The 20,668-nt window shown below is 46.3% G+C and overlaps 1 protein-coding gene across 1 annotated transcript in view; it reads left to right on the forward strand.

The window, feature by feature from the left end:
* Positions 1-20,199, forward strand: part of LOC113748353 (zinc finger protein 665-like) — a 24,184-nt gene extending 3,985 nt beyond the window's left edge. The window contains exons 2-4 of the mRNA XM_027291837.1: positions 9,934-11,150; positions 18,097-18,397; positions 19,261-20,199. Coding sequence (XP_027147638.1) covers positions 9,934-11,150; positions 18,097-18,397; positions 19,261-20,177 — 2,435 coding nt within the window. The 3' untranslated portion in view covers positions 20,178-20,199. The remainder of the gene's footprint in view (positions 1-9,933; positions 11,151-18,096; positions 18,398-19,260) is intronic.
* Positions 20,200-20,668: the final 469 nt, after the last annotated feature.

Consider the following 20,668-nt stretch of genomic DNA (forward strand, 5'->3'; position numbering starts at 1 on the left):
GTGTGTGGCAGAGAGGAAGTCCTGCTGTTGAAGCATTCAGCTGGTCACTAATCAGCTAGGAGGCGCGGGGGGGTAAAAGGGGGCGAGTCATAGAGGGATAGAAAAATAAAGGTAAGGACGCCGGGTCTAGAAGAGAGCTAAAAGTGTGTGAATTGTGTCATGAAGGAGAAAAACAGCTGTAATGGATAGGATAGTGTATACAAAGTATCTAGGAACAGAGATCAGCATGACGGCAGGGGTAAGAAAAAATGGGTTTAGAAAGGGAAAAGGGGAAACTCATAGGACCGCAAACATGGTAAAAGAATGGATTTGAGAGGGCAGGTGGGGCAGTCGTGCGGTCGCAAAGGATTCAATCAAACCATGGTTAATGGGTTATGCGTACGTCCACAGAAGTCACGATCTATTCTCTCTCACGCCTGAAAAAAAAAGGAAAGAGAAAGGAGGGGGAAAAAGGGAGGGGAGAAGGAAAGGGAAGAGGGGGAGAGGGGGAGAAAAAATCCCTGCCGTCACAGAGAGGACTGCCAGGGCTCTCTCTGCCCAGACTAAGAGGCGGTTTTCAGGGGACAGTTCAATGACGATCTGTATGAAGGAGGACTGAGGCGTGTCATGCGTTAACGTATGCTGAATAGAAGCTTAAATGTTTGTTGATTCAGACAAGAAGGACACAAGTTTAACTTGTTTGTCATGAATACTTCAGTTCCCTCTGCACCTCGATCCTTCCCGAAGCAAAAATACAGACGCAGTTTTGACAACTGTGATTTCATGATGAAGATGATGAGTGAGGAAACAGCCAAACCAGCTGATCTGAGCAGGTCAATCACGACCTGTCATTCAATCAACAGACCTTCATGTTAGATCACAGCCTGTCAATGTAATCACACAGACCTGAGCATCCGACTGTTATCATCACACCGAGTCAAGCCTGTCATGTTAATCACAGACCTTGCCATGTTCAAGCACAGACCTGTCATTTAATCACAGACCTGTCCATGGTCAGATCACGACCTGTCTGTAATGTCACAGACCTGTGCAGTATCAGGTCCGATCCAGTGGAGTGCAATCACAGACCTGTCAGGTTCGAATCACAGCCTGTCATGTCATAACTTTCAGTCGAAATCAGCACCTAGTGTTACCACTGTCTGTCATCACAGACTGTATGTTAATCACAGACCTGTCCATGTTGATCACGAGTTACACAACCTGTCAGGTGATGCACAGACCTTCATTGTAATCACAGACCTCGGTTTACACATGATGCAGATCAAGACCTGTCATGTTAATCACAGACCTGTCATGAGTAATCACAGACCTGTCATGTCAATCACAGACCGGTCATGTCAATCACAGACCTGGTCCAGGTCAATCACAGGCCCTGTCATGTTAATCACAGACCTGTCATGTTAATCCACGACCTGTCATGTTAATCGCAAGACCTGTCATGTTCCAATCACAGACCTGTCAGTCAATCACAGACCTGTCATGTCGATCCAGACCTGTCATGTTAACACATACCTGTCTGTTGATCACAGACCTGAGCAAGCAGTCAGAATCAACAGACCTGTCATGTTTATCAAGAGGCACGCTGTCATGTAATCACAGACCGCTCATGATTAATCACAGACGCTGTCATGTTAATCACAGACCGTCATGTCAAATCACAGACCTGTCATGTCAATCCAAGACCTGTCATGTTGCATCACAAGACCTGTCATGGTAATCAAGCTTCATAATCACAGACCTGTCCAGTTTTATCACAGACCTGTCCTGTCATCACAGCACCTGTCATGTTAATCCAAGACCTGTCATGTCAATCACAGACCGGTCATGTTAATCACAGACCCTGTCCATTCAAACCGTGGTCAATCACAGACCTGTCTGTCAATCACAGACCTGGTCATGAATCACACGTAGATCACACACAGACCTGTCATGTTAACCCTGTCATGCATCAGACCTGTCATGTCAATCACAACTGTCAATGTAATCACAGACCTGTCATGTCAATCAAAGCCGTCAGCAATCGACTGTCAATCTCATACGCTTCTGTCAATCACAGACCTGTCATGTCGATACAGACCTGTCAGTCAATCAGACGTCAGGTACCGCCTGTCAGTGATCACAGACTCAGGCAACAGACCTGTCATGTCTTATCACAGACCGCGGTCAATCGCAATCCACCATGTCAGTTCAACCAGGCACGACCTGTCATGTCAATCACAGACCGGTCACAGGGCCTGTTCAATCACAGTACCTGTCTGTTAATCACAAGACCTGAGTAGGCACAGACCTTGCAGTGTACTTTTATTTATCTTATGTATTTATTTAAACTAAAGATCTGAATGTTTTTATATTCATTTATTTATTAACGGTACCGCTTTTATTTTGAATCCAGCGAAGAAGCGTCACCGGAAGTGCGTGGTCTTCGTGTGCTAACAGCTAACGGTGTCCGTGTCTCGAGCGGTCGCCGTCAGGTCCAAGGGAGTTGAAGCAGCAAGCCTGCCATGAGGGAGGCACACCCTGAGGAGAGAGAACTTTCGGGAAATTTCCCCGCGCAGACACAGATAGAGACAAAGAGACTTTGGTACTAGGAACAGCTGATCGCTTTTGTCTCAACATGAGCTACAAGCGACGGAAGTTAGCTCAGCCTGTAACCGAAGTACCTGCTGGACGTCAGTTTGTGTCCAACCTGTCCAAAGTCTCAGAAAGGTACAGGAAGGTGGAACTGGTCTCTGTCTGTCGTTCGCCTGTCTGTCTGTCTGTCCTGTCCGTCTGTCTCGCTCGTCGGTCTGTCTTCTGTCCTGTCGCTGTCTTGTACTGTCTCCGTCCTCCTGTCCCTGTCTCTGTCTGTCTCTGTCAGCTTTTTTGGTCTCGTCTCTCGTCTGTCGCGGTGGCTCTGTCTCCTGTCAGCTGTTTCTGTCTCTTGTGTGCGCTCCTGTCCAGCTGTCTCTCTGTCTCCTGTCATCTGTTTGTTCTGTCCCCGATGCCTCTCCCCGCGCAGCTGTTTTTCTGTCTCCCTAGTGATTTGTCCCCAGCTGTTTTGTCTCGTCTCCTGTGGTCTGGCTACCGTTGTCTGTCCTTGCCTGCGCCTGTCAGCCTTCCGTTTGTCCGTCTCCGGTCAGCTGTTCTGGCTGTCTCCTGTCCTGTTTGTCTTTCCTGTCGCGTTTGTCTGTCTCCCTCCTGCCAGCTGTTTTGATCTCCTGTCTCCCCCCCTGTTTGTACTGTGCTCCTGTACTTTCCTGTCTTGCTCCTGACTTCTCCTTCTGTGTCTCCCAGCTGTCTGTCTGTCTCCTGTCTCCTTCCGCCTGTTTGACTGTCTCCTGCCACTCTGTTTGTCTGGGCTCCTGTCCTCCTGTTTGTCCTGTCTCCTGTCTCCTGCTCTGTTTTGTATTCTCTGTCAGCTGTTTGACTGTCTCCTGTCCCGTTGGTCTTCTCTGTTCTCGTTACTGTCCTCCTGTCTCCTGTTGTCTCCTGTCCTCCCTGTTTTTGTCGTCTCCGGTTGTCTAAGCTGTCATGGCTGTCTTCCTGTTGACTGTCCCTGTCTCCTGTTTGTCTGTCTCCTGCCCTGTTTGTCTGTCGTCCTGTCTCCTGTCTCCTGTTTTGTCTGTCTCGTCAGTCTGTTTGACTGTCTCCTGTCTCCTGTTTGACGTCTCCTGTCTTCTGTTGACTGTCCCTCCTGTCTCTGTTTGTCTCTCTCCTGTCAGCTGTTTTGTCCTGTCTCCTGGTCTCCTGTTTGCTCTGTCTCCCTGTTCAGCTTGTTTTGTCTCTGTTGCTGTCCCTGTCTCTGTTTGATCTGTCTTCCTGCCCCTTGTTCTGCTCCTGCAGCTTCTGTCTGGTCTCCTGTGACTCTCTTCCGTTTGTCTGTCTCTGTCAGTCTGTTTGCGTGTCTGCACTGTTGACTGTCTCCTGCTCCTGTTTGACTGTCTCCTGTTCTCTGTGTTTGGTCCTGTCTCCTTCAGCGGTGCGCCCTGTCCTCTTAGTCTCCTGTTTCTTTGTCTGTCTACTCCCTCGTCAGCTGTTTCTCTGTGCTCTGTCAGGCTTGCTGCTCGTCCTCCTCTGTGTGCTGTCTCCTGGTCAGCCCTGTTTTGTCTGTCCCTGCTCCTGTTTGTCTGTCTCCCTGCAGCCTGTTTGTCTGTCTCCCTGTCTCTGTACTGTTTACCCTGTCTCCTGTTGTCCTGTCTCTGTCTTCCTGTTTTTTGTATGTTCTCCTGTCCTCTTGTTTGTCTGTCTCCTTCCACTGTCTGTCTTCCCCTCCTGTTGACGGTCTCCTGTTCCGTTTGTCTGTCGCCTTCTCCTGTTTTGCCCTGTCTCTGTCAGCTTTTGTCCTGTCTCCTGTCTCCTGTTTGTCATTATCAGTATGCTCTCAGAGTCCAGCGTCAACAGTTTCCATGTTCACAGGAAAGTTATTTCTAAATGTGGTCCGTGGCTTCATTTTCTCCACAACGTCCAGCAGCTGGTGGTGACCAAAAAGAATATGATCCCTGTCAGTCCTGGACCAGGACAGAACACCAAAGCTGCTCCACATTAAAGAAAACAGAGGACCTTCTGGACCACAGAGAGAGCTTCAAAGGCCTGGACCAAGGATAATCAGTCACGTTCTTCTCGCTGTCGCGGTGGAAGAGTGAAGAAGAAGAAGAAGAGAAGGGAAGAGAAACCCATGCCTCACAGCGTTCATCAAGACAACTGAAGACATGGAAACACAGAAGCCTGAGGAGAAGGACTGTGGAGGGACCAAACACAGACAGGACTCCAGATCTACATTTACAACGCAAACCATAGTGTTAAACGTCGCACATCTCTGACCTGAAGTGACGACAGATGGGATTGGGAGGCACCATGAGAACCTCCATCAGGTTTGAACTCGCCAGAACAATGAGAACCTGGAAAAAGAGATTCTGGAACTGTAACACGGTAAAAACATCTAGAACGCTTTGAACACGAGGACATCTGAGAACAGACGGTTGGCAAATGGGGAGAGAAACCCTTCAAAATTTTCAGGTTTGTGGTAAAAGATACCGAGAGAGAGATCGTACACGGCCACATGAAGCTTCCTCGGAGGGAAACAATTTTCAGCTGCTCGTTCTGTAAGAAACGTCCAGCAGAGAGGAACGTGGTGACGCACATGAGGATCCACACGGGAGAGAAACCCTTCAGCTGGCACCTTTCTGTGACGAAGTTTGCTCGAAGCTCGACGCGACGTCACACTGAAGTCCACACGGGTGGAGAAACCGTTCAAAAAAAAGAGGGGGAAGGGGGAGAAGAATTAAAGAAGAAGAAAGAAAATGAAAAAGAAAAAAGGTGGGATGGGAGAATGGTGGGGTGGGGGGAAGAAGAAAAATGGGTTGGAGGAAAGGAAAAGAGAAGAAGGAAGAAAAAAAGGAGAGGGGAGAAAAAAATGTTGTGTGCAGAGAGGAAGTCCTGATGTTGAATTTAGCTGTAAATAAGAGTATAGAAAAGAGAAAATAATAATAAAGAGCCGGTCTGAAGCTAAGTGTATGTTCATCACTGTAATGATGATGTGTGAATATACGAGTCTGACAGAAAATGGTTGAGTATCAAAGGACCCTGTTTTAAAGTGGCATCGTCATCGATTCATCAAACAATGTTTTGTTCGTCGTCCACGTAAGTTTATATATATCATCACCCATCAGTGAAACGAGGGACTGCCGGGCTCTCTCTTGCCCCAGACTGAGGTGTTTTTCTGGGGGACAGTTCAGAGGAGTCTGTATGGAGGACTGAGCGTGTAACGTGACGTTAACGTTGCTGATTGAAGATAAATGTTTGTGATTCAGACAGGAAACATATTTTACTGGTGTTTGTCAATGAATCTTAGTTCAATCTGAACCTCGACTCTTCTACCTAAAAAATACAGACGCAGTTTTAGACAAACTGTGAGTTCATGATGAAGATGATGATGAGGAAACAGGCCAAACCAGCTGATCTGAGCAGTCAATCATCACAGACCTGTCATGTCAATCACAGACCTGTCATGTTAAATCACAGACCTGTCAATGTTAATCACAGACCTGTCATGTTAATCACAGACCTGTCATGTTCATCACAGACCTGTCATGTTTATCACAGACCTGTCCATGTTAATCACAGACCCTGTCCATGTCAATCACAGACCCTGTCACATGTTAATCACAAGACGTGTCATGGTCCCCGAATCACCAGACCTGTCATGTCAATCACAGACCTGTCCCATGTTAATCACAGACCATGTCCATGTGCCCAAGTCACAGAACCTGTTCATGTGATCACAAGAACCTGTCATGTTTAATCACAGACCTGTCCAATGTCGATCACAGACCCTGTCATGTTAATCACACAGAACAAAACCTGTCATGTTTTTGATCACAGACCTGTCATGTTGATCACAGACCTTGTCATGTATTATCCACAGAACTCATGTTTAATCCAGACCTGGTCTGTCAATCACAGACCTGTCCATGTTAATCACAGACCTGTCATGTCAATCAAACACGACCTGTCCATGTCAATCACAGACCTGGAGTCCAATCACGACCTGTCATGTATCAATCACAGACCCTGTCAATGTTAATCACAGACCTGTCCATGTTAATGCACAGACCTGTTATCACGACGTTTAATCACAGACCTGTCAGTGTCTAATCAACAGACCTGCATGTCTAATCACAGACCTGTCATGTCGAACAAGACCTGTCATGTTAATCACAAGACCTGTGTCCATGTTGAATCACAGACCTGTCATGTTAATCACGACCTGTCATGTCAATCACAGACCTGTCAATGTTTAAAATCACAAGACCTGTCATGTCAAATTCACAGACCCTGTCATGTTACATCACAGACCTGTCAATGTCAATCACACAGACCTGTCCATGTCAATCACAGACCTGTCATGTTAATCACAGACCTGTTTAACACAGATGTCAATCACAGACCTGTCATTTTGATCACAGACCTGTCATGTAATACACAGACCTGTCATGTAAATCACAGACCTGTCATGTTCATCACAACCTGTCATCAGATCACAGAAACCTGTCATGTTGTAATCCACAGACCTGTCAGTTCAATCACAGACCTGTCATTTCCAATCACAGACCTGTCATGTTAATCACAGACCTGTTCATGTTAATCACAGACCTGTCATGTTTAATCACAGACCTGTCATTTCATCACCAGACCTGTCATGTCAATCACAGACCTGTTTCAATGTTTAATCACAGAACCTGTCCTGTCAATCACAGACCTGTCCATGTCAATCACAGACCTGTCATGTCAATCACAAGACCTGTCATGGTCAATCACAGACCTGTCATGTCAAATCACAGACCTGTCATGTTCATACACAGACCTGTCCATTCGCCCGAATCACAGACCTGTCATGTTCAATCACAGACCTGTCATGTTAATATCACAGACCTGTCATGTCATTACAACAGACTGTCATGGTCAATCCAAACCTGGTCATGGTTAAGCAACGACTGTCATGTAATCACAGACCTGTCAGTTACAACTGTGAATTTTTAACTTTATTATTTCATTTAGTTTTATTTTATTAACTAAAGATTCTGAATGTTTTTATATCGGTTTATTTATTAACGTGGTGACCGCTTTTATTTTGAAATCCAGCGAAGAAGCGTCACCGGAAGTGCGTGTGCTTCCTGTGGCTAACTGCTAACGTGTTCCTTGTTCTCGAGCGGTCCCGGTCAGGTCCCCAATGGGAGTGAAGCAGCAGAGCCTGCACGTGAGGACACACTGAGGAAGAGAAACTTTCGGAAAGTTTCCCCCGCAAGACACAGATAGAGACAAAGAGACTTTGTGACCGTAGGAACAGCTGATCGCTTTGTCTCAACATGAGCTACAAGCTACGACGGAAGTTAGCTCAGCCTGCTAACCGGAAAGTAATCCTGCCTGGACGTCATTTGTGTTCAACTGTCCAAATGGTCTCAGAAAGTCCAGGAAGGGAGACGGTCTCCCTGTCCCCTGTCTTGTCCCCCCTGCCTGTCCTGTCCTGTCTGTCCCTGTCCTGTCCTGGTCTCTCTGTCTTGTCTGTCTGTTCGTTCTCCCTGTCAGCCCCGTGTTTGACTGTCTCCTGTGTCTCCTTGTCCTCCTGTGTCCCCTGTCAGCCTGTTTTTGTCGTCTGTCGCCTGTCTCTCTGTTCCTCCTGTCATTCCTCTGTCCAGCTGTTTTGTCTGTCTCCTGTCAGCGTTGTGGTCCTCTGTCACTGTTTTGTTCTGTCCTTGTCTCTCTGTCTCCCGTCAGCTGTTTGTGGCTGGTTCCTCCCCCCCGTAGCTGTTTGTCTGTCCTCCTGTTTCAGCTGTTTGTCCTGTCTCCTTGTCAGCCGTGTTTCTTTCTTGTGTCCTGTTGCTCCTGTCAGCTTTGTTTGGTTCTGTCTCCTTCCTCCTGTTCAGCTGTCCCTGTCTGTGTCTCTGTCTCCTGTTTTGTCTGTGCTCCCTTTCCGCTGTTTGTCTGTCCTCCTGCTGTCCCCCTGTCTCTGTTGTCTCTCACCCTGTCCTCCGGTTTTGTCCTGTCTCCTGCCAGCCTGTTTGTGACTGTCTCCTGTCTCCCTGTCTGTGTACTGTCTCCTGTCTCGTCTCCTGTCTTGTTCTGTCCTCCTGTCAGCCCCCTCCGTCTGTCTGTCTCCTGTCAGTCCTGTTTTTTGTACTGTCTCCCCTGTTTCTCCTGTTTGTCTTGTCCTCCTGTCCTCTGTTTGCCTGTCTCCTGTCTCCTGTCTTCCTGTTTTCTGTCTCCTGTCAGCTGTTTTCTGTCTCCTGTTCACTGTTTGTCTGTCTCCTTGTTCCTGTCCCTGTTTGACTGTCTCCTGTCTCCTGTTGTGTGTCTTGTTGCTGTTCCTCGGTTTTTGTCTGGCCTCCTGTCAGCTCCCTGTTCTGTCTCCTGTTCTCCTGTTTGACTGTCTCCTGTCCTCCCCTGTTGGTCTGTCTTGTTCTCCTGTCCTTTCCCCTGTTTGTGCTGTTCTCCGTCTCCTGTCTCCTGTTTGGTCCTGTCTCCTGTTTCGCCTGTTTGTTGCTGTCTCCCTGTCTTCCGTGGTTTGCTGTCTCCTGTCTTCTCTTCTGTTTACTGTCTCCTGTCTCCTGTTTGTCTGTCTCCCTGTCCTGTTTTGTCTTGTCCTGTCTCCTGTGTCTCCTGTTTGTTGTCTCCTGTCAGCTGTCTGTCTGTCTCCTGTTTTCTGTCTCCTGTCTTTTTGTCTGTCTCCTGTCTCTGTTGTCCTGTCTCCCTGTCTCCCCTGTTTGTCTGTCTTCCTGTCAGCTTCTGTCTCCTGTTCTCCTGTACTCCTGTCTTGTGTACCTGTCTCCTGTCTCCTGTTTGTCTGTTCTCCCTGTTTGTTTCTCCTCTGTTTTGTCTGTCTCCTCTGTCTGCTCCCTCCTGTTTGACTGTCTCCTGTCCTCCTGTTTGCTGTTCCTCACTGTCCTTCCTGTTTGTCTTGTCCTGTCTCCTGTCGCACTGTCCTTGTTTGTTCTGTCTCCTGTCAGCCTGTTTGTCTGTCTCCTGTCTCCTGTTTGTCTGTCTCCTGTCTCCCTGTCAGCTGTTTGTCTGTGTCTCCTGTCAGCTGTTTTTGTCTCGTCGTCCTGTCACCTGTTTGTCTGTCTCCTGTCTCAGCTGTTTGTCTGTCTCCTGTTCCTGTTTTCTGTCTGTCTCCTGTCTCTTTCTGTTTGTCTCGTTTGTCTGTCTCCTGTCTCCTGTTTGTCTGTCTCCTGTCAGCTGTCGTGTCTGTCTCCTGTTTGACCTGTCTCCTGGTCTCCTGTTTTTGTCTGTCTCCTGTCTCCCTGTATTGTCTGTTCTCCTGTTCAGCTGTTTTGTCTGTTCTCCTGTTCCTCGTTTGTCATTAGTCCAGTTTCCTCTCAGAGTCCAGCGTCAACAGTTTCCATGTTCACAGGAAAGTTCATTTTCTAAAACGTGTCCGTGCTTCATGTTTCTCCACAGACGTCCAGCAGCTGGTGGTGACCAAAGAAGAAGATGACCCCGTCAGTCTGGACCAGGACGACCCACCAAAGCTGCTCCACATTAAAGAAGAACAGGAGGACTTCTGGACCAGCAGAGAGCAGCTTCAAGGCCTGGACCAGGCTGATATCAAGTTCACGTTCTTTCCTGTCGCTGTGAAGAGTGAAGAAGATGAAGAAGAAGAAGATGAAGAGAAACCTCAGTCCTCACAGCTTCATCAGAGACAAACTGAAGACATGAAACCAGGAGCTGATGAAGAGGACTGTGGAGGACCAGAACCAGACAGAGACTCAGATCTACATTTACAACCAGACATAGATGTTAAGACGTCGCACAGCTCTGAACCTGAGAGTGACGACAGCTGGGATTGGGAGGACACCAGAGAACCTCCATCAGGTTTGAACTCTCCTCAGAACAATGAAGAACCTGGAGGAGATCTGGACTGTAACACTGTAAAAACATCTAGACGCTTTGAACACGACGGACATCTGCAGAAACACGAGTTGGTCCAAATGGGAGAGAAACCCTTCAAATGCTCAGTTTGTGGTAAAAGATACTCGAGAGAGGAGTCGTACACGGCTCACATGAAGCTTCACTCGGAGGGAAAACATTTCAGCTGCTCGTTCTGTAAGAAAACGTTCCAGCAGAGAGGAAACGTGGTGACGCACATGAGGATCCACACGGGAGAGAAACCCTTCAGCTGCCCTTTCTGTGACAGGAAGTTTGCTCGAAGCTCGACGCTGACGTCACACATGAGAGTCCACACGGGGGAGAAACCGTTCAGCTGCTCAGTGTGTAAAGCCAGCTTCAGCGTTGGCGGGAAACTGTCCGAACACATGAGAATCCACACCGGAGAGAAACCCTTCAGCTGCTCCGAGTGCGGGAAAACGTTCGCACGGCGGGAACACCTGACCCAACACCTGAGCGTCCACACGGGGAAGAAACCGTTCAGCTGCTCGGTTTGTAATAAAGCGTTTCGAGATCGGGGAACTCTGACGCGACACATGAGCGTCCACACCGGAGAGAAACCGTTCAGCTGCTCAGTGTGCGGGAAGGCGTTTCGAGAAAAAGGAAATCTGACGCGGCACACGAGAATCCACACCGGAGAGAAACCGTTCAGCTGCTCAGCATGCGACAGGAGATTCACTCAGCTTCATATTCTGAAGAAACACAAGTGTGCTGCACAGAGCAGTGCGAGCACATGAAGCCGACCGCACATGAAGTAACGTGAGCGTTTGTTTTTATATTTCAGCATGAAACCTCAAAGTGACGGAGACGTGACTGACAGCTCAGGCAGGTGTACCTGGAGTCCTCGTCAGCAGTTCATGTCTTTAGAAGTGAAGCTCATTCAACAGCTGGACGTCTTTTATAATAAATCATTAAAAGTCATGAGAACATTAAGAATCATCGACTTCCTGTCAGAAACCTTCTTTCATGATGGATTCAAACTTTAAAATCAGACCGAGTTCACCTCGACCTGTAAATATTCGTGATGACGTCACGGTGACGACGGTTCATGGGTCTGTAGAGACAAACATGATGATGATGATGATGATGATCAGTGAAGAAGAAACAAACATGATGATGATGATGATCAGTGAAGAAGAAACAAACATGATGATGATGATGATGATGATGATGATGATCAGTGAAGAAGAAACAAACATGATGATGATGATGATGATGATGATCAGTGAAGAAGAAACAAACATGATGATGATGATGATGATGATCAGTGAAGAAGAAACAAACATGATGATGATGATGATGATGATGATGATGATCAGTGAAGAAGAAACAAACATGATGATGATGATGATGATGATGATCAGTGAAGAAGAAACAAACATGATGATGATGATGATGATGATGATGATGATGATCAGTGAAGAAGAAATAAAAGAAGCTGAAAGAAGTTCTGTGGCTGTTCATTGATCAGCTGACTGAAGCTCCAGGGTCTGATGCTTCCTGACAGACAGAGACAGACAGATACAGACAGACAGGTTAACAGACAGACAGATAGGTTAACAGACAGACAGACAGGTTAACAGACAGGCAGACAGGTTAACAGACAGACAGACAGACAGACAGACACGTTAACAGACAGACAGACAGGTTAACAGACAGACAGGTTAACAAACAGACATGTTAACAGACACACAGATACAGACAGGTTAACAGACAGACAGATAGGTTAACAGACAGACATGTTAACAGACAGACAGATACAGACAGACAGGTTAACAGACAGATACAGACAGACACGTTCACAGACAGACACGTTCACAGACAGACACATTACCAGACAGACAGGTTAACAGACAGACAGACAGGTTAACAGACAGACAGACAGGTTAACAGACAGACAGACAGGTTAACAGACAGGTTAACAGACAGACAGATAGATTAACAGACAGACAGACAGGTTAACAGACAGGCAGACAGGTTAACAGACAGACAGACAGACAGACAGACACGTTAACAGACAGACAGACAGGTTAACAGACAGACATGTTAACAGACAGACAGATACAGACAGACATGTTAACCGACAGACAGATACAGACAGACAGGTTAACAGACAGGTTAACAGACAGACAGATACAGACAGGTTAACATACAGACAGAGAGGTTAACAGACAGACAGGTTAACAGACAGACAGGTTAACAGACAGACAGACAGATACAGACAGACACGATAACAGACAGACCGATACAGACAGACAGATACAGACAGACAGGTTAACAGACAGATACAGACAGACACGTTCACAGACAGACAGGTTAACAGACAGACACGTTACCAGACAGACAGACAGACAGGTTAACAGACAGACAGACAGGTTAACAGACAGACAGGTTAACAGACAGACAGACAGGTTAACAGACAGACAGACAGGTTAACAGACAGACATGTTAACAGACAGACAGATACAGACAGACAGATACAGACAGACAGGTTAACAGACAGACAGAGACAGACAGATACAGACAGACAGGTTAACAGACAGACAGGTTAACAGACAGATACAGACAGACAGGTTAACAGACAGACAGGTTAACAGACAGATACAGACAGACAGGTTAACATACAGACAGATACAGACAGACAGACAGACAGACAGACAGGTTAACATACAGACAGGTTAACAGACAGACAGGTTAACAGACAGACACGTTAACATACAGACAGAAAGGTTAACATACAGACAGATACAGACAGACAGACAGACAGGTTAACATACAGACAGATACAGACAGACAGGTTAACAGACAGACAGATACAGACAGACAGGTTAACAGACAGACAGGTTAACAGACAGATACAGACAGACAGGTTAACAGACAGATACAGACAGACAGGTTAACATACAGACAGATACAGACAGACAGACAGACAGACAGACAGATTAACATACAGACAGGTTAACAGACAGACAGGTTAACAGACAGACACGTTAACATACAGACAGAAAGGTTAACATACAGACAGATTCAGACAGACAGGTTAACAGACAGACAGGTTAACATACAGACAGATTCAGACAGACAGGTTAACAGACAGACAGATACAGACAGACAGGTTAACATACAGACAGGTTAACAGACATACAGACAGGTTAACAGACAGACAGACAGGTTAACAGACAGATAGGTTGTGGCAGGATGAATAAAGAACCTGAGTCGTGTAATTTAAGTTAAAGAATATTTAAATGTGTGGACAGCTGAGTTTGGATTGACCCGTGTGAAGGGAAAAACTTCCACAGACCAAGAACAGACCAGGCTGAGAATCCAAATAAAAGCTATGGGCCCTTTAAAAACCTTATTCCTGTTGCTGTGTGTTGTTGGAGGTCTGTGAAGCTGGAGTCCCAAAGAAGCTGATGCTACCCAATTTTCAATTTAAAAAAAAAAGAAAAACTGAAAGAAAGGGAACAAAAAAAACCAGAGTGGAAAATTAAGGTTTCTGTAAGAAAATTTGAAAATGCAAAAGGTCAAAGAGAATGTTTTCAAATGTGGAAGGGGGAGGTGGAGACACGAAATAGGAAAACAACTTTTTACATGCGAAAAAACAAATGAAATGCAGATTTCACACACACAGAGAACACCAGACTCGCAGATTTCTTCTTTGTTTCCACAGTTGGTGGCTTTGAAGCTGGATCCAGACCTTGATGGCAGTCCTCCATTTCATCCTTCAGCTCCACCACCAAACAACAATGCAACACCCAGCAAAAGAAAGGAAACAGACTCCACCATGCCACAACAAACAAGTTCAGGAGCAGCTCATTGTGCCTTTGATGTGTCAGTTCAACCACAGGATCCTACAACCAAACCCCCTTCTCCAGTAGCACATCAAATCAAGATGCAGCCTTCAACATGCCCATGGTTGAAGTATCTGGACCAGAAGGTGCAACATTGGCTTCCAGCCCATGGACATCAGCTGTTAAAGGTTCCTGCATTGGATGGAACGATGCACGCCTGTCAGAACTTCACACACGCCACACATGCCCATGACACAATCCGAGAACATGGACAGAAAAATCATGGACAGAGAGGAAAAGGACGCGGTCGACAAAAGTTCAAAAGAAAAACTCCACATGATGCTTGTTTCCTCTGTGGTCAACATGGACATTGGAAACGTGACTGTCCCAAAAATAATGAACCGAGTCAGGTGGAGAAGTTGGACTGAATGGTTAAGGGTTGTCGGAGAGGGATGGACTCCTGCTGATAAGCCAAACCAACTTGTGAAATCCGAAGAAGGTACTGCACCACATCCACACACACACATACTGAACAGATTAATACTCAACCTATAGAGAACTCAGAAAACAGACATGCAGCTGCTCAAACATATGTTCAGTACACATCTGATCATTATAAGAAGTTTCCACAACATACATTGACCACTGAAGAACAGAATGTCACATTCTTAGTTGACTTATGAGCCACAAACTCTGTGATAGAAGCTTTAGAGCTAAATATAAAACCACAAATGATTGGAGATTACGTGTACTCTGTTGGTTCATCAGGTCAAACAATTAGAGAGAACAATATTATCTCACTCAAATGTGCGGATGGACCAGATACAAGCTTCAAACATGCATCTTTGCTCCAAAAGTCTGTCCCATCAACCTGATGGGCAGAGACTTGATGTGCAAATTAGGCCTTTGTCTGATCTCAACCCCAGAAGGTGTCAAAGTTCACAGACTACCGGATCTGGAGCCAAACTTTTTCACACTCCTTTGTTTACCGCACCCAAGACCTACAATATACATATCAATGGAAAGTACAGCCATCAACTGCATCTGAGCTCCTTACTTTAGCTAGAAAAACAGTTTCAACAGCTGCAGTCGATTTCACGACATCAGAGGATGTGCATTGTACCTCTCAGGTGTCACCAAGACCTGATGGGCCATATGAGGAAGGTTGGTTGAGAGAGAGATTTGATAAACTCACACTGACGCACATTTATTGGACACAACATAAATGTTCTATATCAGTCTCTCTCACACCAGCTCAATGTGTACACCATAGAACATTCAGTCCCACAAAACACACACCAGATAATTAGAAAGATTTGGGCCCTCGAAAAAAAAAAAATCATGCGTGCAGCCGATTGGCAAGAAACATCTGATCGATCAATTTTCATTTTTATTTTTTTCACCTACACTGCAGTGCTGCTCTAGGAGTTTACCATCTGATGTGCACAAAGAAGAACAATCCAGCTGGTACCTAAAAGTGCTTCTAAATGTTTGGTTTGTTGATTTGTCTGTCTTTTTCTTTTTGTTTGTTGAAGAACAGGCTACAGCTATTACAGCCCTACAGGAAGTCCCTAAGACACTGTGGGCTGTTAGTAAGTATGATGTTGGCCTCATCAAACACTATAAACCTGTTGTCATTACTCCAAAATCAGACTTTAGACCTTGCAAGACTCAATATTCACTTAAAACAAGGAGTTATCAATGGCATAACACCAGTCTTTGAGTCTCTTAAAGCAGCAGGAGTAATTATTCCCTGTGATGACTCTCCAGTGTGCACACCTTTGTTATGCAATGTTTTCTACCCTGTCACTCTGTTTCCCACACCAGACGATGGACAAGAACATAACTGTGTTGCTATCCTCCAACAGGTCTGAGCCTGGATCTACAAGAAACTCCATTAACTAACCCTGATTTGGTTGTTTTTTGTACATGGATCTCTTTCCCGCGAGTTGGATTTGTTGTTGTCACTAATCATGAAACTCTTGTCCCAGGTTCACTCCCCTCTCACTATTCAAACTAACAACTCAGATTCTGTCTGTCTAGGAAATGCAAAAAGAGCTGCACTCCAAACCCTCCACTCTTGATCCTTTGATTGTTTCAACTCTGGTCTCTATTTCCAGTTCTCTTACAGCAATGCTGCAGTCTGGTGGAGACCCGATAATAAACCTTGCCTACCCTAACATTTCTTTCCTCACTTTGCCAATTGACACATGGATAGGGCCATGTGTCAAAAGGGGGGGGTATTGGATCTTCTACTCTCTCTCAAATCTCCCAACAGGTGAAATCAGCCCTTCCAACTTCCACTTCACTTCATGACTTCCAGCCATGGCGACTGAGTGGTGATGAAAGAATTTAGAAGGAAATTCTCCAAACGTTGGCGAGGTCCATTCCAGGTGCTCCTGACAACGCATACTGCTGTGAAGATCGCTGAGAGAGCAACGTGGGTTCACACCAGCCACTGCAGGAAGGTCCCTGAACCAACAGAGGAATTCAGCTGTCAACCTGAGCAATGCGAGGACGGACAACGCAAGGACACGACATGAGGAATAACTCCATGAATTCAACAACCACCAACTAGATGTCAGAATTAAGAATGCAACCTTTTTCCCAGTAGACTACACCATGCATCACCTGATCCTGATCCTATCACACTGGACAATGCTGACAGAGGCCTACACCTACAAACCTGCTAAGACCGTCACTCTGACAGAAGGACAAAATGCAGCCTTTACCTGTACTGTTTACCCCGAAATTTGGCAATCAGGTCAAATTCACTCATATTATGCCAAATATGACAAGTATGTCTGCAAGGACCCCTGCGGCCCACATGATTGGCACTTGACCGTGGCCGCTACTGATAAAACCTTTGCTCCAAACAGAGATCCCCGCATCACAATAACAAAAATTCCAAATTCCAACGGAGCCAAGATCACCATCTCTAAAGTCAAATCCACTGATGCAGACGGCTGTCTAACGTACTCATCAAAAGGATCATCCAATCCGCTACATATGTTCATGTAAACGTTAATAATGACAATCAAGGTCCAGCCTCAATTCACATTTCTGATTCCCATCATTACTCCAACTGTGTGTAAATAATGTTTTTTTGTTTTGATTGTTTGTTTGTTTTTCTGTTTTGTTTTGATTTTTCATTTTCTTTGTTTTGATTTTTTATTATTATTATTATTTTTCTCCCTCTCTCTTCCCCCTTTATTTCTTTCCTCTTCAAAACAACTGCCATGACGATACATTTAAAATCCATGTGAATTAATGTGTCCGATAATCAAGTTGTGACTATATACTTTATCTTATTTTATTCCCTTTTTTCCGTTTGTGATTAATCAATAATCAAAAGGGGGAATTGTAATAGTAAGTTTAATGTCTTTGTTTCAACCCCTGGAGATGCACAACCTCCCCCTTCTTCACTCAGGACACCAGCTCCTTTGGTCTCTGTAAACAGTGATGTGAAAGGAGGCCAATCAGGTATAGGGGCCGCCCCGGGCGTCTCCTTGAGCAGACAAAGGGATGTGAAAGGAGTCGCCCCTCAGGTATAAACATCCAGGTGTCCCCATGTTCAGGGACTTTCTTCATCTTGACCGCTCGCATGTTGAACTGACCTTTTCTTTGCAAAGAAAATAAAAACCTTGTCGGCAGAAGTCTCTATTTCATTCTTCACCAGCAGCAGCAATTTTCACCACAGTCGGTAAGTTAATGTATTTATATTTGATTCTACTTTAATAAACATATACTTGTTTCAATTCAGTTAAAGTTCCGCTTTTATTTTGAAATCTGAAATACTTCCGGTGGCTGACACGCTAAAGTTTGACACCGGATGTTGTTTCTTTTGTCTTCCGGTTTAGTGTTTGAAGCGTCTCGAGCGTGACGAACACACGCTTTTATTTTGAAAATCAGCATGGAAGCGGTGCCGCGAGCAGTTCCGGTGTGCTACAGTGTTGGTCAGAGCATGGAGCCGGTCCAGATGTGTGAGCCGGTCCAGATGTGTGAGTCGGTCCGGATGTGTGAGTCGGTCCGGATGTGTGAGCCGGTCCGGATGTGTGAGTCGGTCCGGATGTGTGAGCCGGTCCAGATGTTGAGGTGTTTCGTCAGTCAGCGGCTCAGCGCAGCAGTTGCAGAGATCAGCGAAATGTTCGAGAAGACCATCAGAGCGCACGAGACTCACACTGCAGGTCTGATACACACTGTGCACTACACACTGTGCACTACACACTGTACACTACACACTGTACACACTGTGCACTACACACTGTACACACTGTGCACTACACACTGTGCACTACACACTGTGCACTACACACTGTACACACTGTGCACTACACACTTTTACACACACTGTGTGTAGTGTACAGTGTGTACAGGGTGACTCCGTGATGTCACAGGATGGCTCCGTGATGTCACAGGATGGCTCTGTGATGTCACGGAGTGGCTCCGTGATGTCACAGGATGGCTCCGTGATGTCACGGGGTGGCTCTGTGATGTCACAGGATGGCTCCGTGATGTCACAGGGTGGCTCCGTGATGTCACACGATAACTCTGTGATGTCACGGGGTGGCTCCGTGATGTCACAGGGTGGCTCCGTGATGTCACAGGATAACTCTGTGATGTCACGGGGTGGCTCTGTGATGTCACAGGATGACTCTGTGATGTCACAGGATGGCTCCGTGATGTCACAGGATGGCTCCGTGATGTCACAGGATAACTCTGTGATGTCACGGGGTGGCTCTGTGATGTCACAGGATGGCTCCGTGATGTCACAGGGTGGCTCCGTGATGTCACAGGATAACTCTGTGATGTCACAGGATGGCTCCGTGATGTCACAGGATAACTCCGTGATGTCACAGGATGACTCCGTGATGTCACAGGGTGGCTCCGTGATGTCACAGGATAACTCTGTGATGTCACAGGATAACTCTGTGATGTCACAGGGTGTCACCTGTTGAAAATTTTTGGCTCTGACAATAAATCCACAGAAAACATAAAAACAGATTAATTTATTGAATTTACAGAAAATGTGCTTCATGTTTCTCCACAGACGTCCAGCAGCTGGTGGTGACCAAAGAAGAAGATGACCCTGTCAGTCCGGACCAGGACGACCCACCAGAACCCTCACATATTAAAGAAGAACAGGAGGACTTCTGGACCAGCAGAGCGCAGCTTCAAGGCCTGGACCAGGCTGATATCAAGTTCACGTTCTTTCCTGTCGCTGTGAAGAGTGAAGAAGATGATGAAGAAGATGATGAAGAGAAACCTCAGTCCTCACAGCTTCATCAGAGACAAACTGAAGACATGAAACCAGAAGCTGATGGAGAGGACTGTGGAGGACCAGAACCAGACAGAGACTCAGATCCAGATCATCACGATAAGACTTCACACTCCTCTGAGCTGGAAACAAAAGCCGGTGATGACTGGAAGAAGAGCAGTGGACCTCAGTCAGGTAATCGTGGGTGTGATCCAGGTGAGAAACCGTTCAGCTGCTCTGAGTGCGGGAAAAGATTCAGCCGAAACAAAATCATGAAGACTCACATGAGGATCCACACTGGAGAGAAACCCTTCAGCTGCTCAGTCTGTCAGAAAACGTTTCAGCGGCGGGAAACGGCCGTGATTCACATGAGAGTCCACACTGGGGAGAAACCCTTCAGCTGCTCCGTGTGCGGGGCCAGGTTCAGTTCCCGCAGTAACCTGTCCCGACACGAGAGGATGCACACTGCGGAGAAACCCTTCAGCTGCTCAGTCTGCGGGAAAAGATTTGCACGAAAGACATACCTGAGCACGCACCTGACGGTCCACACGGGGGAGAAACCCTTCAGCTGCTCAGTCTGCGGTAAGACTTTTTCCCAAAAGGGAAATCTGAAGCAACACCTGTTCGTCCACTCGGAGGAGACAGCCTTAAAGGCCAACTCACACCGGAGGCGTACGTGCTGCGTAACGGCTGCGCCGCGGTCACCTTAGCAAATAGAAGTCAGTCTAGTCAATGAGAGCACTCACACAGGGCGCGTCCCAGAAGCTTTCCGTAGCATTTCTATTGTTGACGCGAGCCGCTGCTAAACCTCGTAAATTTCAACAGAGCACTGCGCACCAGACAGGAAATCCAACACAGAATCAACGTAATAAACTTCCACCCCCTTTCAAAATAAAACACTATAAGTAGTTCATGTAACTTATCAAAACTTCACATCAACGTTACGTCATGACCGGTGGCACCAGGTGATCAAAGATCGATCAAAGAGTCTCAACATGAACGAAGAGAGAATTGTTGAAGTGGAACAACACACAATCATTTATGACACAACTGATGCTTTTTATAATCTCCTCCACGTCGGAGAAGCAAAGTCAGCTGTTTGTTGTTGTTGTTTTCTTTATACACAGTTTATCGCAGGGTCTCCCGTACATCCAGGATTCTCGCGTGAATACGGCCGGCAACAAGCGCCTGGTGTGAGTTG

The sequence above is a fragment of the Larimichthys crocea genome, chromosome XIX (assembly GCF_000972845.2).
Source record: "Larimichthys crocea isolate SSNF chromosome XIX, L_crocea_2.0, whole genome shotgun sequence".
Taxonomy (NCBI): Eukaryota; Metazoa; Chordata; class Actinopteri; family Sciaenidae; genus Larimichthys; species Larimichthys crocea.